At 33.7% G+C, this 20,932-nt stretch overlaps 2 protein-coding genes across 2 annotated transcripts; one reads left to right on the forward strand and one right to left on the reverse strand.

Moving 5' to 3' along the window:
• Positions 1–156: 156 nt before the first annotated feature.
• On the forward strand, positions 157–8,988 carry LOC100367965 (phosphoglucomutase-1). Its single transcript, XM_085503105.1, has 9 exons — positions 157–539; positions 3,304–3,466; positions 4,004–4,264; positions 4,920–5,110; positions 5,210–5,364; positions 5,913–6,164; positions 7,400–7,583; positions 8,039–8,173; positions 8,382–8,988. Exons 1-9 carry the CDS (start codon positions 297–299, stop codon positions 8,469–8,471), a joined length of 1,674 nt encoding a protein of 557 aa, XP_085359231.1. The 5' UTR covers positions 157–296; the 3' UTR covers positions 8,472–8,988.
• A 6,302-nt stretch (positions 8,989–15,290) lies between these two features.
• On the reverse strand, positions 15,291–18,582 carry LOC100368262 (cyanocobalamin reductase / alkylcobalamin dealkylase-like). Its single transcript, XM_002732225.4, has 4 exons — positions 18,436–18,582; positions 16,700–16,894; positions 15,971–16,126; positions 15,291–15,774 (listed from the first exon to the last, which is right to left on the reverse strand). Exons 1-4 carry the CDS (start codon positions 18,514–18,516, stop codon positions 15,451–15,453), a joined length of 756 nt encoding a protein of 251 aa, XP_002732271.2. The 5' UTR covers positions 18,517–18,582; the 3' UTR covers positions 15,291–15,450.
• Between the last annotated feature and the right edge of the window lie 2,350 nt (positions 18,583–20,932).

Consider the following 20,932-nt stretch of genomic DNA (forward strand, 5'->3'; position numbering starts at 1 on the left):
TTAGTTATTAAAACTGATAAAATTGCCAAGCCACTTTATTATTGAGATAGATGATTGAAATACCCATCATATTTGACAAATTTCCCTTCAAAGTAATACATTTTCCCACGTCGACGTGTTTCGTTTGTGAGGTCAAAGTGTCCGGTCATTGGCCCATATCCCATCTCCTGTTGCGGAATCTCGGTGTGTCTCCTGCCTGTCTGCACGGTCAGCTGTACTAGTTTTCGGGAAACGGGTTGATTCAATTTCATTTATACACTGTCGCCTGTTTTCTTATATTTATTGTTTGTATAACGATGACGTTGCGATGCATTGCCGTACAGACGAAGCCCATAGAGGGACAAAAACCGGGAACTAGTGGCCTGAGAAAACCGGTTACCGTATTTAAGCATGCCCCATACACGGAAAATTTTGTCCAGGCGACACTATCAGCGATGGGTGATGCTCTACAGGGCAGTACCCTCGTTGTTGGTGGGGATGGGCGTTTTTACATGAAAGAAGCTTGTCGCATAATAATACAGATGTGCGCTGCAAACAAAGTAAGTAAAATAACTCGTATCCTATTATTAGTTAATGGACACGCTACCGCAGGGCCCCGATTATATATAGAACACCCAGGCCGTATTTCTGTCCGAGTATCCTATATTAGTCTATATGTTTTTATTATAGTGGATAAGTGTGCTACTAATTAAATAATTACATTTCGCTAATAATATTCATAAGTTAGTTATAATCAAGTGCTTGTTCGCGACAAAACTATAAACAAAAAATACCTAAAATTGTAAAATAATGTAAAAACTAAAAAAATATATACAACATTATAATTAAAGAAACTAACTAAATAAATAAATGCCATGATTTAAACAAAATTATTAGTTTTACAGTTCACTTTCATCTTATTGTTACCAGGTTGTGTTTACAAGTGTAAAGTCAACACAGAATTAACTTTAATATATGAAATGAATAACACATCATGTATTGCATGTACGCAACTTGATACGTACTTAAAGCAATTCAAATCTACATATGATATTACACATTCAAATTAAAAATTGAACCAAAATAGCTTTTTTCTTTTTAGTGATTTTTCAGTTACTGTTCAGTCTTGCAAATACAAATCTACAAATCAACTCATTTTTAATACTGAAAAATGTTTAAATTATTTGATTTCTTTGAAAGTTTTGGCAATCACTATAAAACAGTTACGTCATATCAAGGATTTATATGATATTGGTTCACCTTTTTTTTTTGTGATTGACTAACTTAAAGTTGTATTTGTCAGAGACCATGTAAGTAATGTACAACTGTGATAAATGAAACTGCTATGCTAATCGCCAATATCCGAACTACACCAAGCTGTTCTGTGTTTTGATTGTAATTGAATTTTCAGGACTAGATCACTGAATCGTACACAGAATGCTCAGTTTGTCGATCAAAGATTTACCATATTACAAAATCAATATTCCATGTTAAGCATTTCCCATTATGATTAGTCCAAGACACACACCAGTCTCTTGTTTCCTTTATCGCCATTATGTCCCTTCTTTTCGAATTTATAGGACAAATATTTTACCCATGTTTTGTTACCACTGCATCTGAGTGAACTTTGAGCTTTTATGTACTCCCTAGATTAGTTATGTTTAGCAAGCAATGTTCCCAGATCAAAATTGAAAATGAAGAACATTTCTTCATGGAATGTCTGAGGTACCAAACAGAAAGACAAAAGCTATTTAATAATATCAATATTCCAGAAGAATTGCAAAGTGATGTCCAGATATTTAAATATATTATGAGTTCAAGAGAAGATGTACTAATAAGACAAGTTGGTGAATACTTGTACAAAATATTTGAAATCAGAAATAACAATAACTGACATTTTACTTTTACTTTAATTTTATATGTATTGTACTTTATTACTAACATTTTATTGCTGTCAACCAATGGAAATTATTTCTAAGGATGCAATAAATTCATTATTATTATTATTATTATTATTATTATTATAGTACTCAAAGTACAAATTCAAACAGCAGTGCATGACTGGATTTATGGTAGTGAAGGCAATAAGTAACAGGTTTTGATAACGGTAACTCCTGTATGCTCATATTTGATTTTTGGCTTGCAACAATTTTAGTTGACAATACAACTTAAAAAAAAAAAACAAGCTAAAAATTGATTCAGACATTCTATAAAAGTTACAAAGCTTACTATAACCTATATATCATCTGAAAGTTCAGATATAAGTAAATAAAATAATTTGTATGTTGTACATAGCCAGCAGGGGTTTTGTTAATAGCCAGCCACTGGCCATATGGCAGCTGCTATAAGCCCAAATTGGTTGTCTACTTTGTGGTCTCCCCACTGCCTAGAGCCTATTTATTTATTTTTTGGCTGGTTGTTACAGGACGATGGCCTGCTATTAAATGCATTCCCAAGATTGTATCTCAGAATTATCAGTATCTTATTTCCATTAAAAACAAAAACACTGCATTTATTGCTTCAATATTTTTTGTTCTGTTTACTTTCTTTAGTTATTCTATTGTTGCACTTATTTTTCAAATTATAAATCCGAAATTATGACCTTGCATGATAATTTCTCTGACTTGAATTTGAATATTTTACAATTTAAATTATGCATCAGCTGTAGTGATGGCTATTTGAACTTTTTTTTTGTTAACAATTATCAATTTTGAATGGTTCTGAAGAAGTCTTTATTCTCATGAATTACCTGTGCATTGCATAGGATGTTTGTAGCACTGTAGAATGGACAATTGCGTCTTTGTTTTCTTGTTATCTGGTTTTGTTTGTTTTCTAGCTAGCTTCATCTACAGACGTGCTACCAACAACGAATCATTTTCCCCTGTTGCTACCTTAATTATTCATCACCGTGACACCATTTCAACTGTGTGTGTAGTATATCATACACGTGTAACAGACTGCAGCAAATACCCGCATATTGTTAGCTACAATCATCAAGTCAAATGATTGTCACTTTTATACATTCAATATAATACCATTATATACTATATCTAAACACGAAAAGAATTTAAACTTCCCCAGTAACTTACTAAAATATTTTATACATTTTGTATGATTTTTGTTATTTTTGTAGCTATGGTAATAAATTATAAATGATATTTTTTTATGTACAGAGACCACATTAAAGGTTTTGACATTATTCTAATATGGCTGCCTTTAATTAACACTATTGTTTATTAATTTTTAAGTACCGGTAACTTAATTACTTCGCACCAATTTCAATTTTTTTAAATGTTAATTTAATAACTTGTTTTGTTCTGATAGGTCAGCAAAGTGATTGTTGGACAGAATGGTTTGTTCTCTACACCAGCTGTCTCCTGTGTTATTCGTAAGCGTCAAGCTAGTGGTGGCATCATTCTAACGGCAAGCCACAACCCAGGCGGTCCTAAAGGAGATTTTGGAATTAAATTCAACATTTCAAATGGAGGTAATTAACATAAAAATGTTTGTCATACGCATGAAGATGCCATACTGAATTAGGAATGTGCCTCATAATTTTTTTTAATTAGTGTGCAATTAGACAAAATTTGCATAAGTATGTTGTCTAATCATTGGGTGTTTTTTTTAATTCATTCAACAGTTTATTTGAAATTACGTGGAAATATAAAATACAATACATTAAATAACTATCAATTATTTTTTAAATACCAGATTTCACACAACGCAGTATGTTGTATTAATATTTAATAGTTGTATCAGGGAAAGATATTACTGAATTTCATAAATATATAATTCTGGAGTATGCATGGGTAATTGTCTATATTCAGAATATGTTGAAAACGATGGATCCTTAAATGTTGGTACAATGTATAACATTAGGTGTTTTTATCTCTGCTCAATGGTTTCCATAAATAGGGCACTTTTTAAATTTTATTTTTAAAGTAAGACTGATTTACTGACCTGTGCGTTAAATACAGTATTATTGTTACATGTGTTGATACATATTACTGAATTCTTTATTCAGGCGCTGCACCGGAGGCAGTCACCAACAAGATTCACCAATTAACTACCAAATTGGATGAATATTTCACATGCCCTGATCTGAAGATTGACCTCAAAAAGGTTGGAGTTCAAGAATTTGATGTGGATGAGAGGAAGTTTACAGTAGAAGTCGTTGACCCCGTTGAAGACTACTTAGCATCCATGAAGGAAATATTTGATTTTGAGATTCTCAAGAAACTGTTGACAACCAATTTGAAATTTGTTATTGACTCCATGCATGGAGGTAAGCTTATCTTGTCGCTGTTTCAATTTTATTTGAGGTCCTTATTGACTATTAAAGTAACAACTGTATATAACTTATGAATATCAGGTTATTACGAGGATATCTCAAAGTATGCACAAAGACAGTACAGTGGGAGTCTCATCCGACACGCAACAGAGGTCAATGCAACGGTGTATTGTCTGAGTGCATACTTTGAGGTATCTTCGTAATAACCTTAAAACGATATCCAAATGCAAAAAGATTCCCAGAATATTCTTCTTGTCTATTAAAATGGACTAATCAGTAAGCTAATATACATAGTTTTCAGTCTTGTGTGTATCAAAATCTGCTTGTTCAATACCGGGTATACTTTTTCTCAAAATATCTGCACCTGACTATAACATGCTTGTCATATAAGTGTCAATCAGATCAATACTGCAACATTATAAAGCCTTTATAGTGTTGTCATATTTCAGGTATTCATTGATGGATTTGGTTCAAATCTATTGTATAACAAAATGATTTGCCTTTGCTGTAATACATATCAAGAGATAGCATGTCTGTATAACAAGAGTTACAATGTACAGATATGTACACATGCACTCAAATATACATTTACATTAAAATCAACGACTACTGTATGCATTTAAATAACTAGATGTTTTATACTTAACAGTTGTAGGGCCTTATGCTAAGCGGATACTTTGCGAGGAACTTGGTGCTGCTGAGGATGGACTTATCAACTGTGTTCCTTTGGAAGACTTTGGTGGACACCATCCTGACCCTAACTTGACCTATGCATCAGATTTGGTTAATACAATGAAAACTGGTGTATATGGATTTGGTGCAGCCTTTGACGGTGATGGCGTAAGTATCATGACTTGCATGAACTCTTTTTTGAATTATTGCAAGGTTACTAATATGAATTTAATTAATTTCTTTGTTGTCTCTCTTTATATGTTGTAGGATCGTAATATGATTCTTGGTCAGAATGGTTTCTTTGTAACACCGTCTGACTCTGTGGCTGTCATTGCGGCCAATGCTGATTGTATCCCCTATTTACAGAAGACTGGATTGAAGGGATTGGCACGTAGTATGCCCACTGGTGGAGCTCTGGATAGGTATTCTATGACCACAAAATACAAAAAAATTATATACATGACAGACGTGTCTTTTCATATGTTGCACTCTACAACTCTTTTCGACTTGAACTTCTGTTTTGTGGCTTAACTTATCACCTTTGAACATAACTTTATTATATGATATGAATTATCCAAATTATGAGCTGTTTGCATACCTTATCTATGTGCTTATAGTGGAGGTGCTTTACTAACAAACAGTACAATGTTGTTTACTTATACTATGGTAAACATTGATTGTCATGTGCTTCATGGACAACTGTCTCCAAAATTATGAATAGACATGTACCTCAGTTAAGAATATCATGAAAAACAGGAAACGAATTAATCATTAGATGCTGCAAACATTTAGATTGTGCTGCTAAGAATTGTCACGTCATGATGGCATTCATGCAGTCAACATTTTGCAAAAGTCGCCGACACTCTATAGAATCCCCAGATACATTTTCACAGCGACAACATTTTTACAATTTTTACTGACTTACCGATTTTTCGAAAATTTGCCCCTCATTAAATCTTTAACTTTACAGGGTCGCCAAGGAAAAAGGAGTTGAATTTTTTGAGGTTCCAACGGGCTGGAAGTTTTTTGGCAACTTGATGGATGCCAACAGACTGTCAATTTGTGGGGAGGAGAGTTTTGGAACAGGAAGTGACCATATAAGGGAAAAAGATGGACTATGGGCGGTGTTGGCCTGGTTGTCAATACTAGCCGTTAGAGAACAATCTGTGGAAGAGGTACTTAAAACTCACTGGAAGAAATATGGGAGAAATTTCTTTACAAGGTAATGACGTTGCTATGGTTATTGGCTTAGTGAATTATTTAGTCCCTGTCGAGCACATTCAAGAAGCAGGTTAGAGGAATGAGCAGGGTCCTTGGGTAGCTTTTTAATAAATTGTACATTGATTTCAATCTAACAATGGTGGCCCACTGTGACATGTTGTTTTATTCTGCAATTTAAATGAAACAAAAGTGATTTGTAATTCGCTTTTGCTGATATTTTTGGGGGTGGACCGCTGGTCATTTTCACTGCCTGGCAACCATTATTGGTAAAAAAAAGAATAGTCCGAGAATAGTTAAGTATCGGTCACTTTAGCACATTGTTTTTGGATTAGATTCAATTTTGTATTTGGTTTGAATATTTTTGTTATTGTACAATGCATCATGGGAAGGGCCATATTATTTGCTGCATGCCGGTACTTATATTATGTCTGACAATTTACTGGTATACTGTGGAATACTTTATTTTCGCTGGAATAGCTTTATGGGCATTTTGTATGGAATTTATTTTCACTGATTTTTGATGAGTTTAATGTGAAATATAGGAAAAAAAGTATATTCCCTGGATTTTATTTTCACGGAATCATCCCTTCAGCGAAAATAGCGAAAATAAATTCCAAGTGAAAATAAAGTATTCTACAGTATGAGGGGTTAGTATTTTCTATATAATGTAGTGAGGATATTTAGTCAATAATGGCTGTGGCATACAAATACTGTAAAAGGGTTAATTATTCACTGGGTTTTAATTTTGCTTGTTTCGCTAAAATGCCCAGTGAATATGTAAAATTTAGAATAGAACACACTATCTAAATGATAAAACCGTGAATTTGAAACCCACTGAATATGCCTGAAATGGTAAATCAGTGAAATTTAAACCCAGTGAAAATTAGTCATTTTATAGTACTTGTTTATTTGAAGTATTGGTAATATTTGTATTTACCTTGAATTGGGATAACAGAAACTGTATGCATTGTTTAATGATATCATGGCGTCACATGACTGAATGTGCAATTCTGATTGGTCAGCACATTTTGTGATACAAGTATCATTATGTAGTGTATAATAATTGGCATACACCTGGACACCTAGTTCTGCTGCTAAATGTTTGAAAACAATTTAATTAAAAGATTTTCTTTTTGTAAAAAACAGTAATTGACCATTATTTGTTTGAGTTTTATTTATTATTAATTTACTCAAATGTGCACTTTATAATTATACTTTAATTGTGTCTGTTCACAGATATGACTATGAAAATGTGGATGCTGAACCAGCCAATCAGATGATGGCTAATTTACGAGCACTCGTCGCTGATCCTGGATATGTCGGCAAAGATTATAGTTGCCATGGTAAAACTTACAAAGTAGCTAAGGCTGATGATTTCTGTTATACAGATCCCATTGACAACAGTGTATCTAAGAATCAGGTAAGTTTTGATCAACTCTGGTTTGTTATAAAACTAGGGTGCAATGAAACATTTTTTTTTAGAAGCTGTTATGTAGAAATAACTAACAAACTAATAAAATACATGATCAAGTCAGAAAAACTGTAAAGGAAGGTGCCCATCATACTATGTCATATTGATGTGGGTTCCATGCTACAAATACAACACATTTTCCCTATACTGGGGAGTTTCTCAGTCCCAAGGATCACATCAAATGATCATTATTTGTTTTCCAATTTAGAATTTAGACTTCCATTGGAATTTCAATCTTGTATATTAGGCTTAACTAGATGTGCCTAATTAGTCGTCTACCTTAGAAACAATTTCATAAACAAGAAATAAGTCAGTTTTTGGGAAAAGTATGAGCACATTCTTCTCATGCATCAGTCCCACTTTAAAAACAGATTTTGTGACATAACCTCAAATTTTATTTTCAGGGAATAAGAATTATATTTGAAGATGGTTCCCGTGCTATATTTCGTCTCAGTGGAACAGGTAGTGTTGGTGCTACTGTGCGGCTGTATATTGATAGTTACGAAAGCGAGGAGTCTTACCATTCCATGGATTCACAGGTAAAGTCACCTGACTATGTTCATGTTCTCAATGCCACATGCATCATTCCTGTAAATTGTGCCCTCTAGTGTTAAAGCACTTCTATGACGAAAATAACGACCCAAAAGCCTTTCAAAATGATATCGCAATCAAACACAGTTGTCGTGTATATACATCAATTTAGCGTCACATAATTTGAATAACGTATTGTTAAATATTTGTTTTCAGGTGGTCTTGAAACCCTTGGTAGAAATAGCTTTAGGTTTATCACAGTTAAGAGAGTTAACAGGACGTCAAGAACCGACTGTAATTACATAAATTACCATGACGCATGTCCAAGCAAAGTCCCAAGATGTGAAGAGTTTAGTTGTATAGTAATAGTTGTATGCAGTCTCACAGTGTTAGTTTGAACGCCTTGTTCTTTACGTATTATTGGTTTTATGGCTAACAATATGTCGCTTTATTTTTACTAGTAGAGCTCCGTGTATTGAAGCTTAGTGAAATGAAGTTTATTATCCATAAAACAATAATGAGTAAAGTAATTGTAATACAATCTGACAGAGTAGGATATAAATCCTAGTGATTGTCTATGATTATCAGTGTATACAAGAAGATATTGAACATGACATAACAGTGCAAGTATAGCATGCTTCAAATGCCATTCATTACAAGTGTATCATTGCAGTACTGTGTGTTTGTTCTGTTATAATTTACTCCAATAGTTAAAGGTGATTTTTATATAACTTTCTATGCACTGTAGTGTATTAGATTATTTGCTTATTTATATTGTGAGTGATAACAGATATTACATTAAAGAAATAGTTACTGAAATGGATTCCAATATTCAGTTTTAATAACCTAGAGAGGAGATAATTGACCAAGGATTATTATATATCTGACACCCAACACAATATAACTTACCCATCCGTAAAATACTGTATAATGTGTTCAAAAATGTTACTTAAATGTGTGCGAATGTCTGACTTATTTGGAAATTGTGCATCTCGTTTACGTCACATTAGAACACTATTCTTGTTTACTGAGACACAGAATCGTTATCAGCATGTGATGAGAATAGAATCTCGCCATTGAATGCAAATGTTTGCCCGAAATATTTGTTGTTGCCATTCAAGGCTGTTTTCTCCCATTGAAGTATTACTACAAGCAGGGAAGAGATGTAATGAGGTTATCACAAGAATACCGCAAAGAATGCACTCAGGCAGTATGGCAACACATCAATCTGTGCTACACATTGGTCTATACATTCACCATACTGCTTTTGAGTATACTTTGCAGTATTCTTGTGATAACCTCATAATATTAACCAACACTGAGTTAATTATAAATGTTTTATTATACTGAAGAAATGGGGAATTTTGCCATCTTTTTTGTGTTTCAAGTAGATTTCTATTTCTGAATGCTACTTTTATTGGAGTTATCATTCTTGCATAGTATATATACTGTAAACCCTTTATTTTTCACTGCTACAAAATATCACAATTTTCCTGAAATTTTCAAAAATTTGTGTCACAAAACTAAAGCAGTTTTCAATACATGTAAACCGGTACTATATTAGTGCGCCTACTTGTGGTGATATGCATGTAAACTAAACAAGAATGTAATGCATGTGGTTTTGCGTTATAAATGTTAAAATCAATTCATAACCGGAGTTATGCAGAATTTGCAGTTATTATATAGAATACTTAAAGTGGAAGGGTAGTCACTTGTGCATGTGCGGGAATTGAGTCCTAAGTGATAACACGTGCTAAAAACTCGAAGGCTCATGGGTAGACGCTTGTTTGTAAACACTGACACGCTATGGCCATCTGATGCAGACGCAGGGGACGACTCCCTCGCTTTAAACTATATTTCTAATACATTCATTGATTCATATTTATCTACTTAAAATTATCATTAGCTTTGTATTTTGTACTGCATCACTGATGACGTACATCTGTTATTTTAACTTAAAAGTTATTAAGATACAAACTGTCATATACTAAGGAGTAGATTATTAGAAATAGCAGTGCAAATTTGAAGAAAATAGTTGTACACAAGAGGAAATAAGAGATACAAATTGTACTAGAAAATTGTTTATACCCTAGTCTTTTTTTCACAATTTCTATGTACCAAACGCATTCTGTGGTTTTCATGATAGACAGATATCAATATTGGATAATGTAATAAAAACAAATAGAATCTGATTTTCTTGCAGTTGAAACTGAAATACTAAACATTATACCATACTTACAGTACTTCACACCCAATCGATTGTAATATATTGATTGAAATTCTTGGGCTTAGTTTGATTGACCTAGATGAATTTGTTAAGCATGTATTAATAATAAACACTGAAATGTGAATACCTTCTGCTTGATTTATAAGAATATTAAAATTAAGTTATGTTCTGTGCTTTTCACATAGCTACACACACCCCACTGTTTTCATATAAAATTTAGCAATGTTGTTTAAAGATTGTTCTGCAGTCCCATCCTGTTCTGTTATAATGCATGCTTATTAAGTTGTAGTTGTAACATGGTAGAGTCACTTGCTCAAATGTTCATTTATGATAATCAAATGTTGGTTACAGCACTGTGGAACTGATGGTAGGTATATTTGATTTCCAAAATACACAACAAACATAGAATAAAGAAGAAATATCATAGAAACATTAAATGATGTATTTAGGCTTATTACATGCAGTGTATGTTTAATATCTTGCATATTAGAATCATTATCTGTTCAGTGTAAACATAATGTATGTATTAAATAGTCTAGCAGGTTATGTTAGCTCTGCATTTGTTACTTTGGTTCTGTTAGCTCCAGTCATGAATATCTATTGACATTATAGTTACCATTGAATTCACCTTTGCAGGTGCCAAACTGCTTAAACACTCACAATGCAAGTGTTCTCAATTTTCATTTTTTTTTCATACATGGTTTAAATACCAGTACTGACACTTTCTCTGGCAACCATTAAGAAATCATAATTCACTGTATAATCACGTTAGAACTTTTGATCATAGCACATTCTCTTAAAGTGGGAGAGTCGTCACCTGCGGACACGTGGGAATAGAGTCCCAAGCAATGATAACACGCGCTAAAAAACGCAAAGGCTCGTGGATAGACGATTGTTTATAAACAATGGCACGCTATGGCTATCTGACGCATGCGTAGGTGACTACTCTTCCGCTTTAATTGAAGTTAGCAAGTGATTTGTGTCAGTCAGCCAAATGAGAGTGAGAAAACTGTTATATAAATGAGATATAAATCTTGTTCGTTGGTCACTGTTATGGTCAGCACAGCACACGACTGATTGGTCAGAAGACATTATTAACAAAGAGGGGACATTCAATGACCACTGAAATGTAACCTATTTTACAAAACAACAAAATGTTGTCATTACAATGCGTTTATTTTAACGTGGCATATTCAGTCAAATCTCTGACAGTTTCTAATGCAGAATTCCTGGCAGAGAAATTTCATGTGATCAGTGAGTTAAGGACTCATTCTAACAATCTCAGTAGTTTGTGATGAGAGCTAATTTAAAAATGTATGTAAATTTGGTTAGCAACCAACAGTTTAATGTCAATGCATAGCTTTTTCTGATTGACTACCTAATCCTAACACCTACCAGTCAGACCAATCAAAGAACAGTTTTTTTGATATATATTAAGTTCAGCCTTTTATATTTATGCTTCAAATCAACTGCAAAGTTATTTTGTCCATGCAGTCCTTGATTGTTGATGAGCAGGTGTATTCATGAATAAAACTTTGTGTGATGAACACTACATTTAATTGTAGGCTGTTTAAGCAATTTTCAAAATATATCTGATGTATCAAGTTGAGATAAAATTCAGAGCATTCGTAAATTTGTGTATTTTGTTTGTGAAAATATATTGCATCATATTTATAGTGCTCATTCTGATGCAATCCGAAACAGGAACTTCTGGTTTGACATTCTAGCGTCTGTTTTTACGTCTATATGTATTCACCTATATCTCGCACATACCTGCATCAAACTTCACACGTACATCAGACATCATATCGAACATATGCACATGCATTTGATGGTCCTATTCGTGATGACCGTATGTGAGATTTTGTTTTAACACAATGGAGCCTTGATGCATATCATTTGATTTTTAAGATTGGTTTTCACTTGTTCCATGATCCAATTCAAGATAGTTGATTTGCTAGAAATCTAAATCACAAATTTCTATTATTCTGGAGTAATATTACGTGGACAGATTTTGTTTAAACCGACACAGTAAGGAAACATTGTGCACAACATTTTACTTTATGGATGAGGTTAAAAATGGTCGAATTGTTTCTGGATCCACATCTCAGGTGATTGGAAGGTATCAAAGGAGTCTGTAATCAGTGTAAGTGCATTGAATTGCGGGAAAATCAATGCTTATCAACACAAATGTTGCACGTGCGTAGCGCTACGACTACCGCCCTTTAAAACGATAAATTAGAAATTATTATAATTTTGTATGCAACTATCATATTGGGTAGCACAGTCACATTACTTCCACAACACTGGAATACTGAGTCACACAGTGTATGAACTCTTTGACCACCAGACAGTCACTGCACAACAAATAATGTTTTCTAAAGTCTGGTGTTTGAAATGATAATAAAACATTAAAAACATTAGTGCAGTGGACTGTACCGACTATGTCACATGATTAGTGACATCATTACTCTCTCATCCTCAAATGTTTTAATTCATTTTCCTGTCAAATTTTGATGTAATTTCACTGTCTAGTTTGCATAAATTTAACATTTGAATCCAAGTTTTAAAATTTTGCGCGTTCACATTTGTTTGAGGAAAGGTCAAGGTGTGGACACGAGTCTGGATGTTGAGAGGAGGTAGTGGATAAGTGTATTTTTTTCTTGTATTTAAATCAAAATATTTATAAATTCCTTATTTCTATGGCAACTGGTTTCATTTCATTATTATTCTAATAGTTGTTTTTATGTTGTTTTATTAAACTTTTCACCACCAGTTCCCTTCTTTTCATCACAAATAGTTTGCACTTTTTTTCAGAAGATTAGAACAAAAATAGCCAAATATTTTGTCTCCAAAAATAGAGTTCATTTCCAGAAATAATGGATACAAAAAAAAAAGCTACAGAAAAATTTGGACAAAGTCTGGTGGCGAAAAGGTTAAATTATTTTGATCTTTTCCTATATTTCTGTGATTTGTTAATTTATGAATACATTGTTTTACCTTTTAGTGTCTACAGCATTGTAGTTTTTGGAACAAATTTGGTGACTAATACGTAACACAATAGTTGTAATAATGTGACTACAAAGTGACTGTACTTTGATGTATGCACAGGAGTGTTGTGGCTACATGTAAAATAAATCAAATATATGCAACAATCTAGGTTTCAGCTTTATTGCATTTGTATGTTTTGTTTCACATATTGATAAACCCACCATGGCCATCTTTTTTTAACCAATTCACGGCCATTTTCATTCCAAAAAACTCCTTTTACAATTTCCTGGATTTCATTCAGACTTGGTACGAAAATCACACAAGTTTTATTTTATTTTTTAATTGTCCTCGTCAATTTCTCAGACACTTTTTTTTAGTGTTTACCCCTTTTTAATTACGATGAAATTTCATTGACATCCCTTTCTCACATTATGACTACAATGTATGATGTAAGAAATGTCCTGAAATAGCTACATCATCCATAGTCATGAATCCATGCCGTTGTCAATTTAGGCCTTGTTTACATTTGGTTGTTGGCTGCCCACTCAAACATCGCCATGGATTCTGCTATAGCAAACTGAGGTTAATGTGCAAGATATGGGTGTGGCGTACACCAGCAATACTGTAAAGAGGTCAATTATTCACTGGATTTTAATTTTGCTTATTTCGCCGACTGAAAAATGTGCTAAATTAAAACCCAGTGAATATGTAAAATTGAGCATAGAACACATTATCTAAATGATAAAACCGTGAATTTTAAACCTACTTAATAGACCCGAAATGGTAAATCAGCGAAATTTAAACCCAGCGAAAATTAGTCATTTTATAGTAACAATTCAACAAAATTGCATCATATTCAAAGTAAAAATAAGATTTTTACAGATAAATCGAAGTTCTGTCATTTGTTTCTTTGTGTTTGCCTCATCAGTGAGCATCAGACCTCCAGACTTTAGTAGACATAATGTATTTCTAGGCTATAAGTTTTTATACCTGATCCATGTTCCCATGGTAACTGATTGTCATCTTCAGCAGGTTCTTAAGACTGTGAAACAAAATGCGTGTCAACAGACACACAGACAGCACAACAACATTAGACCCTGATAAAGGGATCCAAAGGGAAATAAAAACATGACCTCTAGTTTATAATCATACAGTTGGGTTAACATACAATCCTAAATCGTTATGAGACACTTTCCTTTTATTACCAAAATAAATGTATTACAGTTTCAGAGAAGTTGAAAATAACAAAATGCAAGTTCATAAATTAGTGATATAAAAACGACATCAATTTTGAGGTTTAAATGACAGTGCTTGAAAGATGAGATGAGTGACTTTCAAGTTGTGCGGGTGAAAATGAAACTTGCAGTGCATTGTGGTCTTATAACATTTTGTTTCTGCTTCAGTGAAAATGCAATTCTAATAAATACTATTGAAGGGACCTTTCTCTTTAGATGGCTGATACAACAATTATGTAACAAAGAACACAATAGTTTTAATGGGAAATTAGAATTACATGTTTTACACGGTGGCACAATGTTTAGATGTCTCAGGAAAAGAGCAAAAAAGGGATAACACTCAGTTGTGTGGTACGTGTATTAGTGCTGCAGTAAAAACTGCTGTTGTTTTTGATTGTCACTCCGAATAGAGATAGAACTTCTCAGATCTAGATTAAAGAGACACAGACATCATTTACAATGTAGTCTCCTTCTGCTAAACAAATATATGAAAATAATCTTTAGTGTAGGGTCGAACATTTTTGGCAGGAATGGTGAAATTATAAAGTTATCTACCCTGGTGTCTGGTTTTCAGAATATTTCAATAAATAAATATGAATGGGAGACAGTAATTGGAATAGTGGTTTGCAAATCTATAGTGTTCAAGTTAAAGATTACCAATAACTAGAAAAGTGTTATACAAAACAATTTTATCATAATTGAATTACATCACAATAATTTTTTCTCTCACACAACAAGCATGGTAAAATCTAACCAAGGTAACCATCACCATGGTAACATCCCAAGGCAACCATCACCATGGTAATATCCTTGAGGCAATCGTCATCTCTGTCTATGTTTCTTTACAGCTGTCTTGTTGACCTATCTTAATGCCAAGTGATTCCAATAACTTTCTTCTTTCTGCAGGCAGTGTGTTAAAGTAAACTTTCTGTTCATCTGAATATTTCTCTACTACAGGAATGATATCTCTGAATGAATTGTCTGCCCAGTGGTAGGTGAACTTCTCCAACACTTGTATTCTTAATTCATCACCCTGGATACAGTCTACTGGCTCTTTTTTCTCCAGCTCAATTTTTTGAATATCTTTGAAAATGATGACTCCACGGAAACCAAACCAACCTCCAAACAATGGATGTACGCTCACACCAAATATCTTCTGAAAATAAAAAAAAAAACGTAAATAAAAATTTGGCCAAATTGTCAGTAAACCATCAACAACTGAGTTAAGTGAGGTATTTTGTGCCTAATTTCCCTCAAGTAAAGATGCCAAGCACCTCCCCTTTTTCCATAGCGTTATTGTTATACATACATGAATGGGAAAATGAATACAAACTGTAATATTTATTTTATACCTGATCTTTCTCCCAAGGATCATTTTTTACATCTTTTCTTTGATAGTAATATGCAGCACCAGCAACATGTCCTGCTGTTTGTACAAGTATTTTAGGACGTCTATTGGCATGCAAGTCATAGTCATGTATAACCTCTATGTCATGGTCAGGAAATGCCTAGAACAAAAAAACAGTTTGAATTATTATCTCACATACACACTAAACTAGCAGTAGTATCAAGGTTAGTAATAACAACTAGCAGTAGTATTAGTTGAGTAATACCAACTAGCAGTAGTGTCAGGTTATTAATACATGTTTCAACTACCAGTACTAAGGTTAGTAATACAAAGTAACAGTATTATTAATACCAACTAGCAATAGTATCAGGTTTGTAACACTAACTAACCGTATTATGTGGTTGGTAATACGAATCACAACCAACAGTAGTATCTGGTTAATATACATATCACAGTATCAGGTTTAACATTAATGGTACCAGATCAATAAAAATATCAACCAGCAGTAACATATCAGCAGCACTCACAATTTATGATATTAACAACCAAGTTAATAGTAGTGTTAACTAACACTATTACAAATGTATTAGATTATTAACTAGCAGTAAATTTGAGACAATAATATTTTCAGTGATTGAGTGCACTTGTGTATTTTTTCTAGACACATACAAATAATCTAACCATAAACTCCAGATCAAAAACAGATCTCATCAAACTAAAAGAAAGTACAGACCTCTTTGACCTTCTGGTAGTACAAATCAATACACTGATCAACTGGATCCCTGGCATCTTCGGCATTCAGTCGACATACGTATGGCACAAACGCTTTTTCAAACATGCCAGGTGTGCTGACAATGATATAAGCCAGGGTGTCATCGGGATAGTCCAGCTTGAATATTGGATCTACGGTTTCATTGTACCAGCCAATCTGAAAAAAAAAATGTTACATTCAACAATCACTGCAGGTTGCCAGGACAAAATACAGTATATTGTAAACCTCTTTACTTAATTTTGCAACGCAGTGAAAATCATGGAAGTTGTAGTAGCTAATTTGTCTGGGGTCAGTGACTTTCACAAAATTTGTCATGAATGTCATAAAATTATGAAAACTCCTAACTGTAAAAATAACATTTTTCAGTAAATCACAGGGTACAACAAAAACATTAAAGCGAGAGAGTCATCACCTGCGCATATGTCAAATGGCCATAGCATGTCAATGTTTACAAACAAGCGTCTACCCATGAGCCTTTGCATTTTTAGCGTGTGTTGTAATCGTCAATTGGAACTCAATTCCTGCGCGTGACCCATCCGCTTTAAAGAGAAGAATGTAGGTTCCTTAAAAAAAATTTTGAGGAGGTTTTGACCAAATACTTTTGCTGTTTTTTGTGTGTTAGGTCTTAATACCATAAATTGGTGATCTAATTTTCTGTGTTACCATGGTTACCTATTACACATTTAGTATCTGTCTAGGGGCTGTTAGATTTTCATCTTACAGCTGGGTCTCTGAGTCACATCATTTACAAAGATCATACTCAACTTGATATCACACTGAAATCCATACATGAGATATCACAGACAAACTTACGCTAAAACAGACAGACAAACAAACAGATCTTCCTGCCATCAATATTAGTGCCACCGACATCTCTATATATTTAGTTGCCAAGGCTAATGTCAATATTGACAACAGTATGCAATTAGTAAAACACAACGTTCCAGTCAGCGAAATAAGCAAAATTAAAACCCAGTGAATACTAGAACCGGGTAATTAATCCTTTTAAAGTAGATACTATTTATTTGAAGGATCATTTTTTTACTGAAATAAGAATTTATATTAATCTGTCAATAACGAAGAAAACTTTAAACAATCAGTTGTTTGAGATCAAACCCTATCATGTCAGCTGCACGCGTCAGGTAAAAATTTATTTAGGATGTTATTTTTACACAAATGTTTTTGCATAATGTTTGTCTTTGAAGAGACTTAGCTGAAAGGTGACTGTTTATCTAATGAGATCACAGGGATTACCCAGGAACTATGATCAACTGTATGCACTCCCTATGAGCGCGCGCGGGGGGGGGGGGTATCAGCTGGTATCCAGTGTAAAAAATAGACTAAATACTAGCCGATACCCCCCCCCCCCCTCCTCCCCCGCTCATAGAGACTGCGTATTACAGTTGATTATAGTTCCTGGGTTCCCTGTGATGAGATATACACAAATTATAGCTTATTTGTAAACAGTCAGTAAATCGTCTGAAAACTTATATATCGAGTGTACAAATAAACCTATGATTAGCCCTGTGCTATTTGTGTCTACAAGGAAGTGTTGCGTCCGGGTAATAATATGACAACTGTCTAGACTTGTGAATGCGACCAACACGGCCGTCGACACAAAATATAATTATTGTTGGAAGCCATGTGTAGCTATAATTCTGGCTCACTATCAACCTGCGATTATTGATATTAGTTACCTTAAATGGGTAATATTCAAAACCAACAGGTGTGAAAATTTTGGATAAATGTTCATCCACATCCTCACTCGGAGCAGCCATACTAGCACGAACTTCTACCTCAAACCAGCTACCAATCAAAGCTGGACAGTGTGAAGTTGGTACGCAATAATAGCGCACAATAGAAGCTGGCACACAATAAAATCAAGCATTAAAAAAATGGCATTTTTGTCGTGTACAGTGGTGATTTGACTAAAATAATCCAAATTGGGATATTTGATAGCCGAATTCCCTCTTTTTGACAAAAACTTTTAACGAAAATACAACAAGGCCATACAAGTGCTAAACCCTATCGCACTGTATATGGCTGGCAGTTTCATCAAATAAATAACTGCCTCGTTTTTTAAAAAAAAGACAATTATAGTTTTACGCATTATAAACCACCTGTGAGACGAAAAAAATAGTTATAATATTTCAGGTTTATCGCACAAATGCGATGTTATTTATAATTAAATCGGCTGCAGTCACTTCATACTCAAATTTAATATTCGAATGTTATATATCAGTAGAATTAACAGTAGATTATAAATATGTCAGTCTCTTTCCGGCACAATATGTTGTCACAATATAACCATGCCCTAAACTGTGACAATATTTCACGTTTTTGGTACAAAAAATGCGTCAATTCATGTAATCAAATCGGCTGTAGTCACATCAAACACGAATTTATTTTCGAGTCTTATATATCAATCGAGAGAGGACCAATAGTAGATTAAAAGTATAATACTCACTGTCCGGCACAAAAAGTTGTCACTCTGAAACCACGTCCTGAATATGGCCTATATTTCACGTTTTTGGCACAAACAAACGCCTTAATACATTTAATCAAACCGGCTGCAGCCACTTCAAACACAACTAATTATCGATTATTATATACCGGGGGTATCAATCGAGAGAAAACTAATAGTAGATTGATTGTATGTTAGTCACTGTCCGGCACAATAAGGTGTCACTCTGTAACCATGCCCAAAACCTGGTTCATATTTCACGTTTTCCTCGCAATAAATGCGATGTTATTTATATTAAAATCGGCTGCATTCACATCAAACACAAATATATTTTCGAATGTTTTATGTCAATCGAGAGAGGACCAATAGTAGATTAAAATAATATTAGTTACTTTCCGGCACAACAAGTTATAACTCTGTAGCCATGCCCTAAGCTCTGACAATATTTCACGATTTGTTACAAAAATGCATTAATACATTTAATCAAATCGGTTGTGTTATATATCAATCGACGGAGTATTAAAAATATATTGAAAATATATTAGTTACTGTACGGCACATTGTGTTGCCACTCTGTAACCACGCCCTAAACTTGGTCTATATTTCACGTTTTACACAAAAATGCATTAACTTAAAATACTCAATAGTTCAATAGTTTGAACCTAAATAAATCCATGATCTCCTCTCTCTCCGCCTCCTAAAAGATGCAAACAACCATTATGTCACATTATCAATCTCTCCCTCACTGCAGGTATCATTCCAGACCAACTTAAACTCGCTACTGTTTCACCAATTTACAAGAAAGCTTCTCCCTATTTTAATAGTAGGCAACCATAGACCAATTTCCATATTGACAATTATTAACAAAATTATTGAAAAAAAAACTATTAACAAGCAATTCATTTTATTTCTTGACAAACATAAAATCATTAACAAATATCAGTATTCGGGAAAAAATATAGTACTAAGCTCTCACTCATTGACATAAACTTTGACCTTGTTAGAACAACTGACGACGGCATCATAGTTTTTGGTGTATTTCTCGATCTAACTAAAGCCTTTGATACCGTCAATCACAAAATAGTACGATCCAAGTTACTTAATTATGGCATCCGGGGTACCTAACCGTAGACAATATGTTCAGGTAAATGGTTATCATTCCTAGTCCCTTCCTATCAATTATCGAGTTCCACAAGGATCTGTCTAGTAGGCCCTATACTTTTTCTTTTATATATAAATGATATGCCTAATAAATCCTCCCCTTTCTTCCAATTTATATTATTTGCTGACGACACTAACTTCACATTCCATTCCTGTACCAAGTTAACAAATGGTGTAATGATAACAAATTAACTGTCAACTCAAACAAAACTAGTTACATGTTCTTTTCCCCGTCACATAAACGAGTAAATCATGACAATCAGCCTATCCATATGAATGATACCATTCTAAACAAAGTTGATGAAACAAAGTATCTTGGTGTGGTTCTGGATAGATACCTCACTTGGAAACCACATGTTAACAAAATATCCCCCCTATCATCGGATTAATCAGCAAGTTTCGTCACTATCTCACAAAATTTGTGCTCATTATGTTGTATAATGCCTTTATTCTTCCGCATCTTTTATATGGCCTTGAAGTCTGGGGAAACACATTTCCCTCAACAATTACTCCAATTTATAAACAACAGAAGAGATTAACACGCATTATTCTATTCAAAAACCAATATA

Source organism: Saccoglossus kowalevskii, chromosome 9, assembly GCF_978046115.1.
Source record: "Saccoglossus kowalevskii chromosome 9, keSacKowa6.1, whole genome shotgun sequence".
Lineage (NCBI taxonomy): Eukaryota > Metazoa > Hemichordata > Enteropneusta > Harrimaniidae > Saccoglossus > Saccoglossus kowalevskii.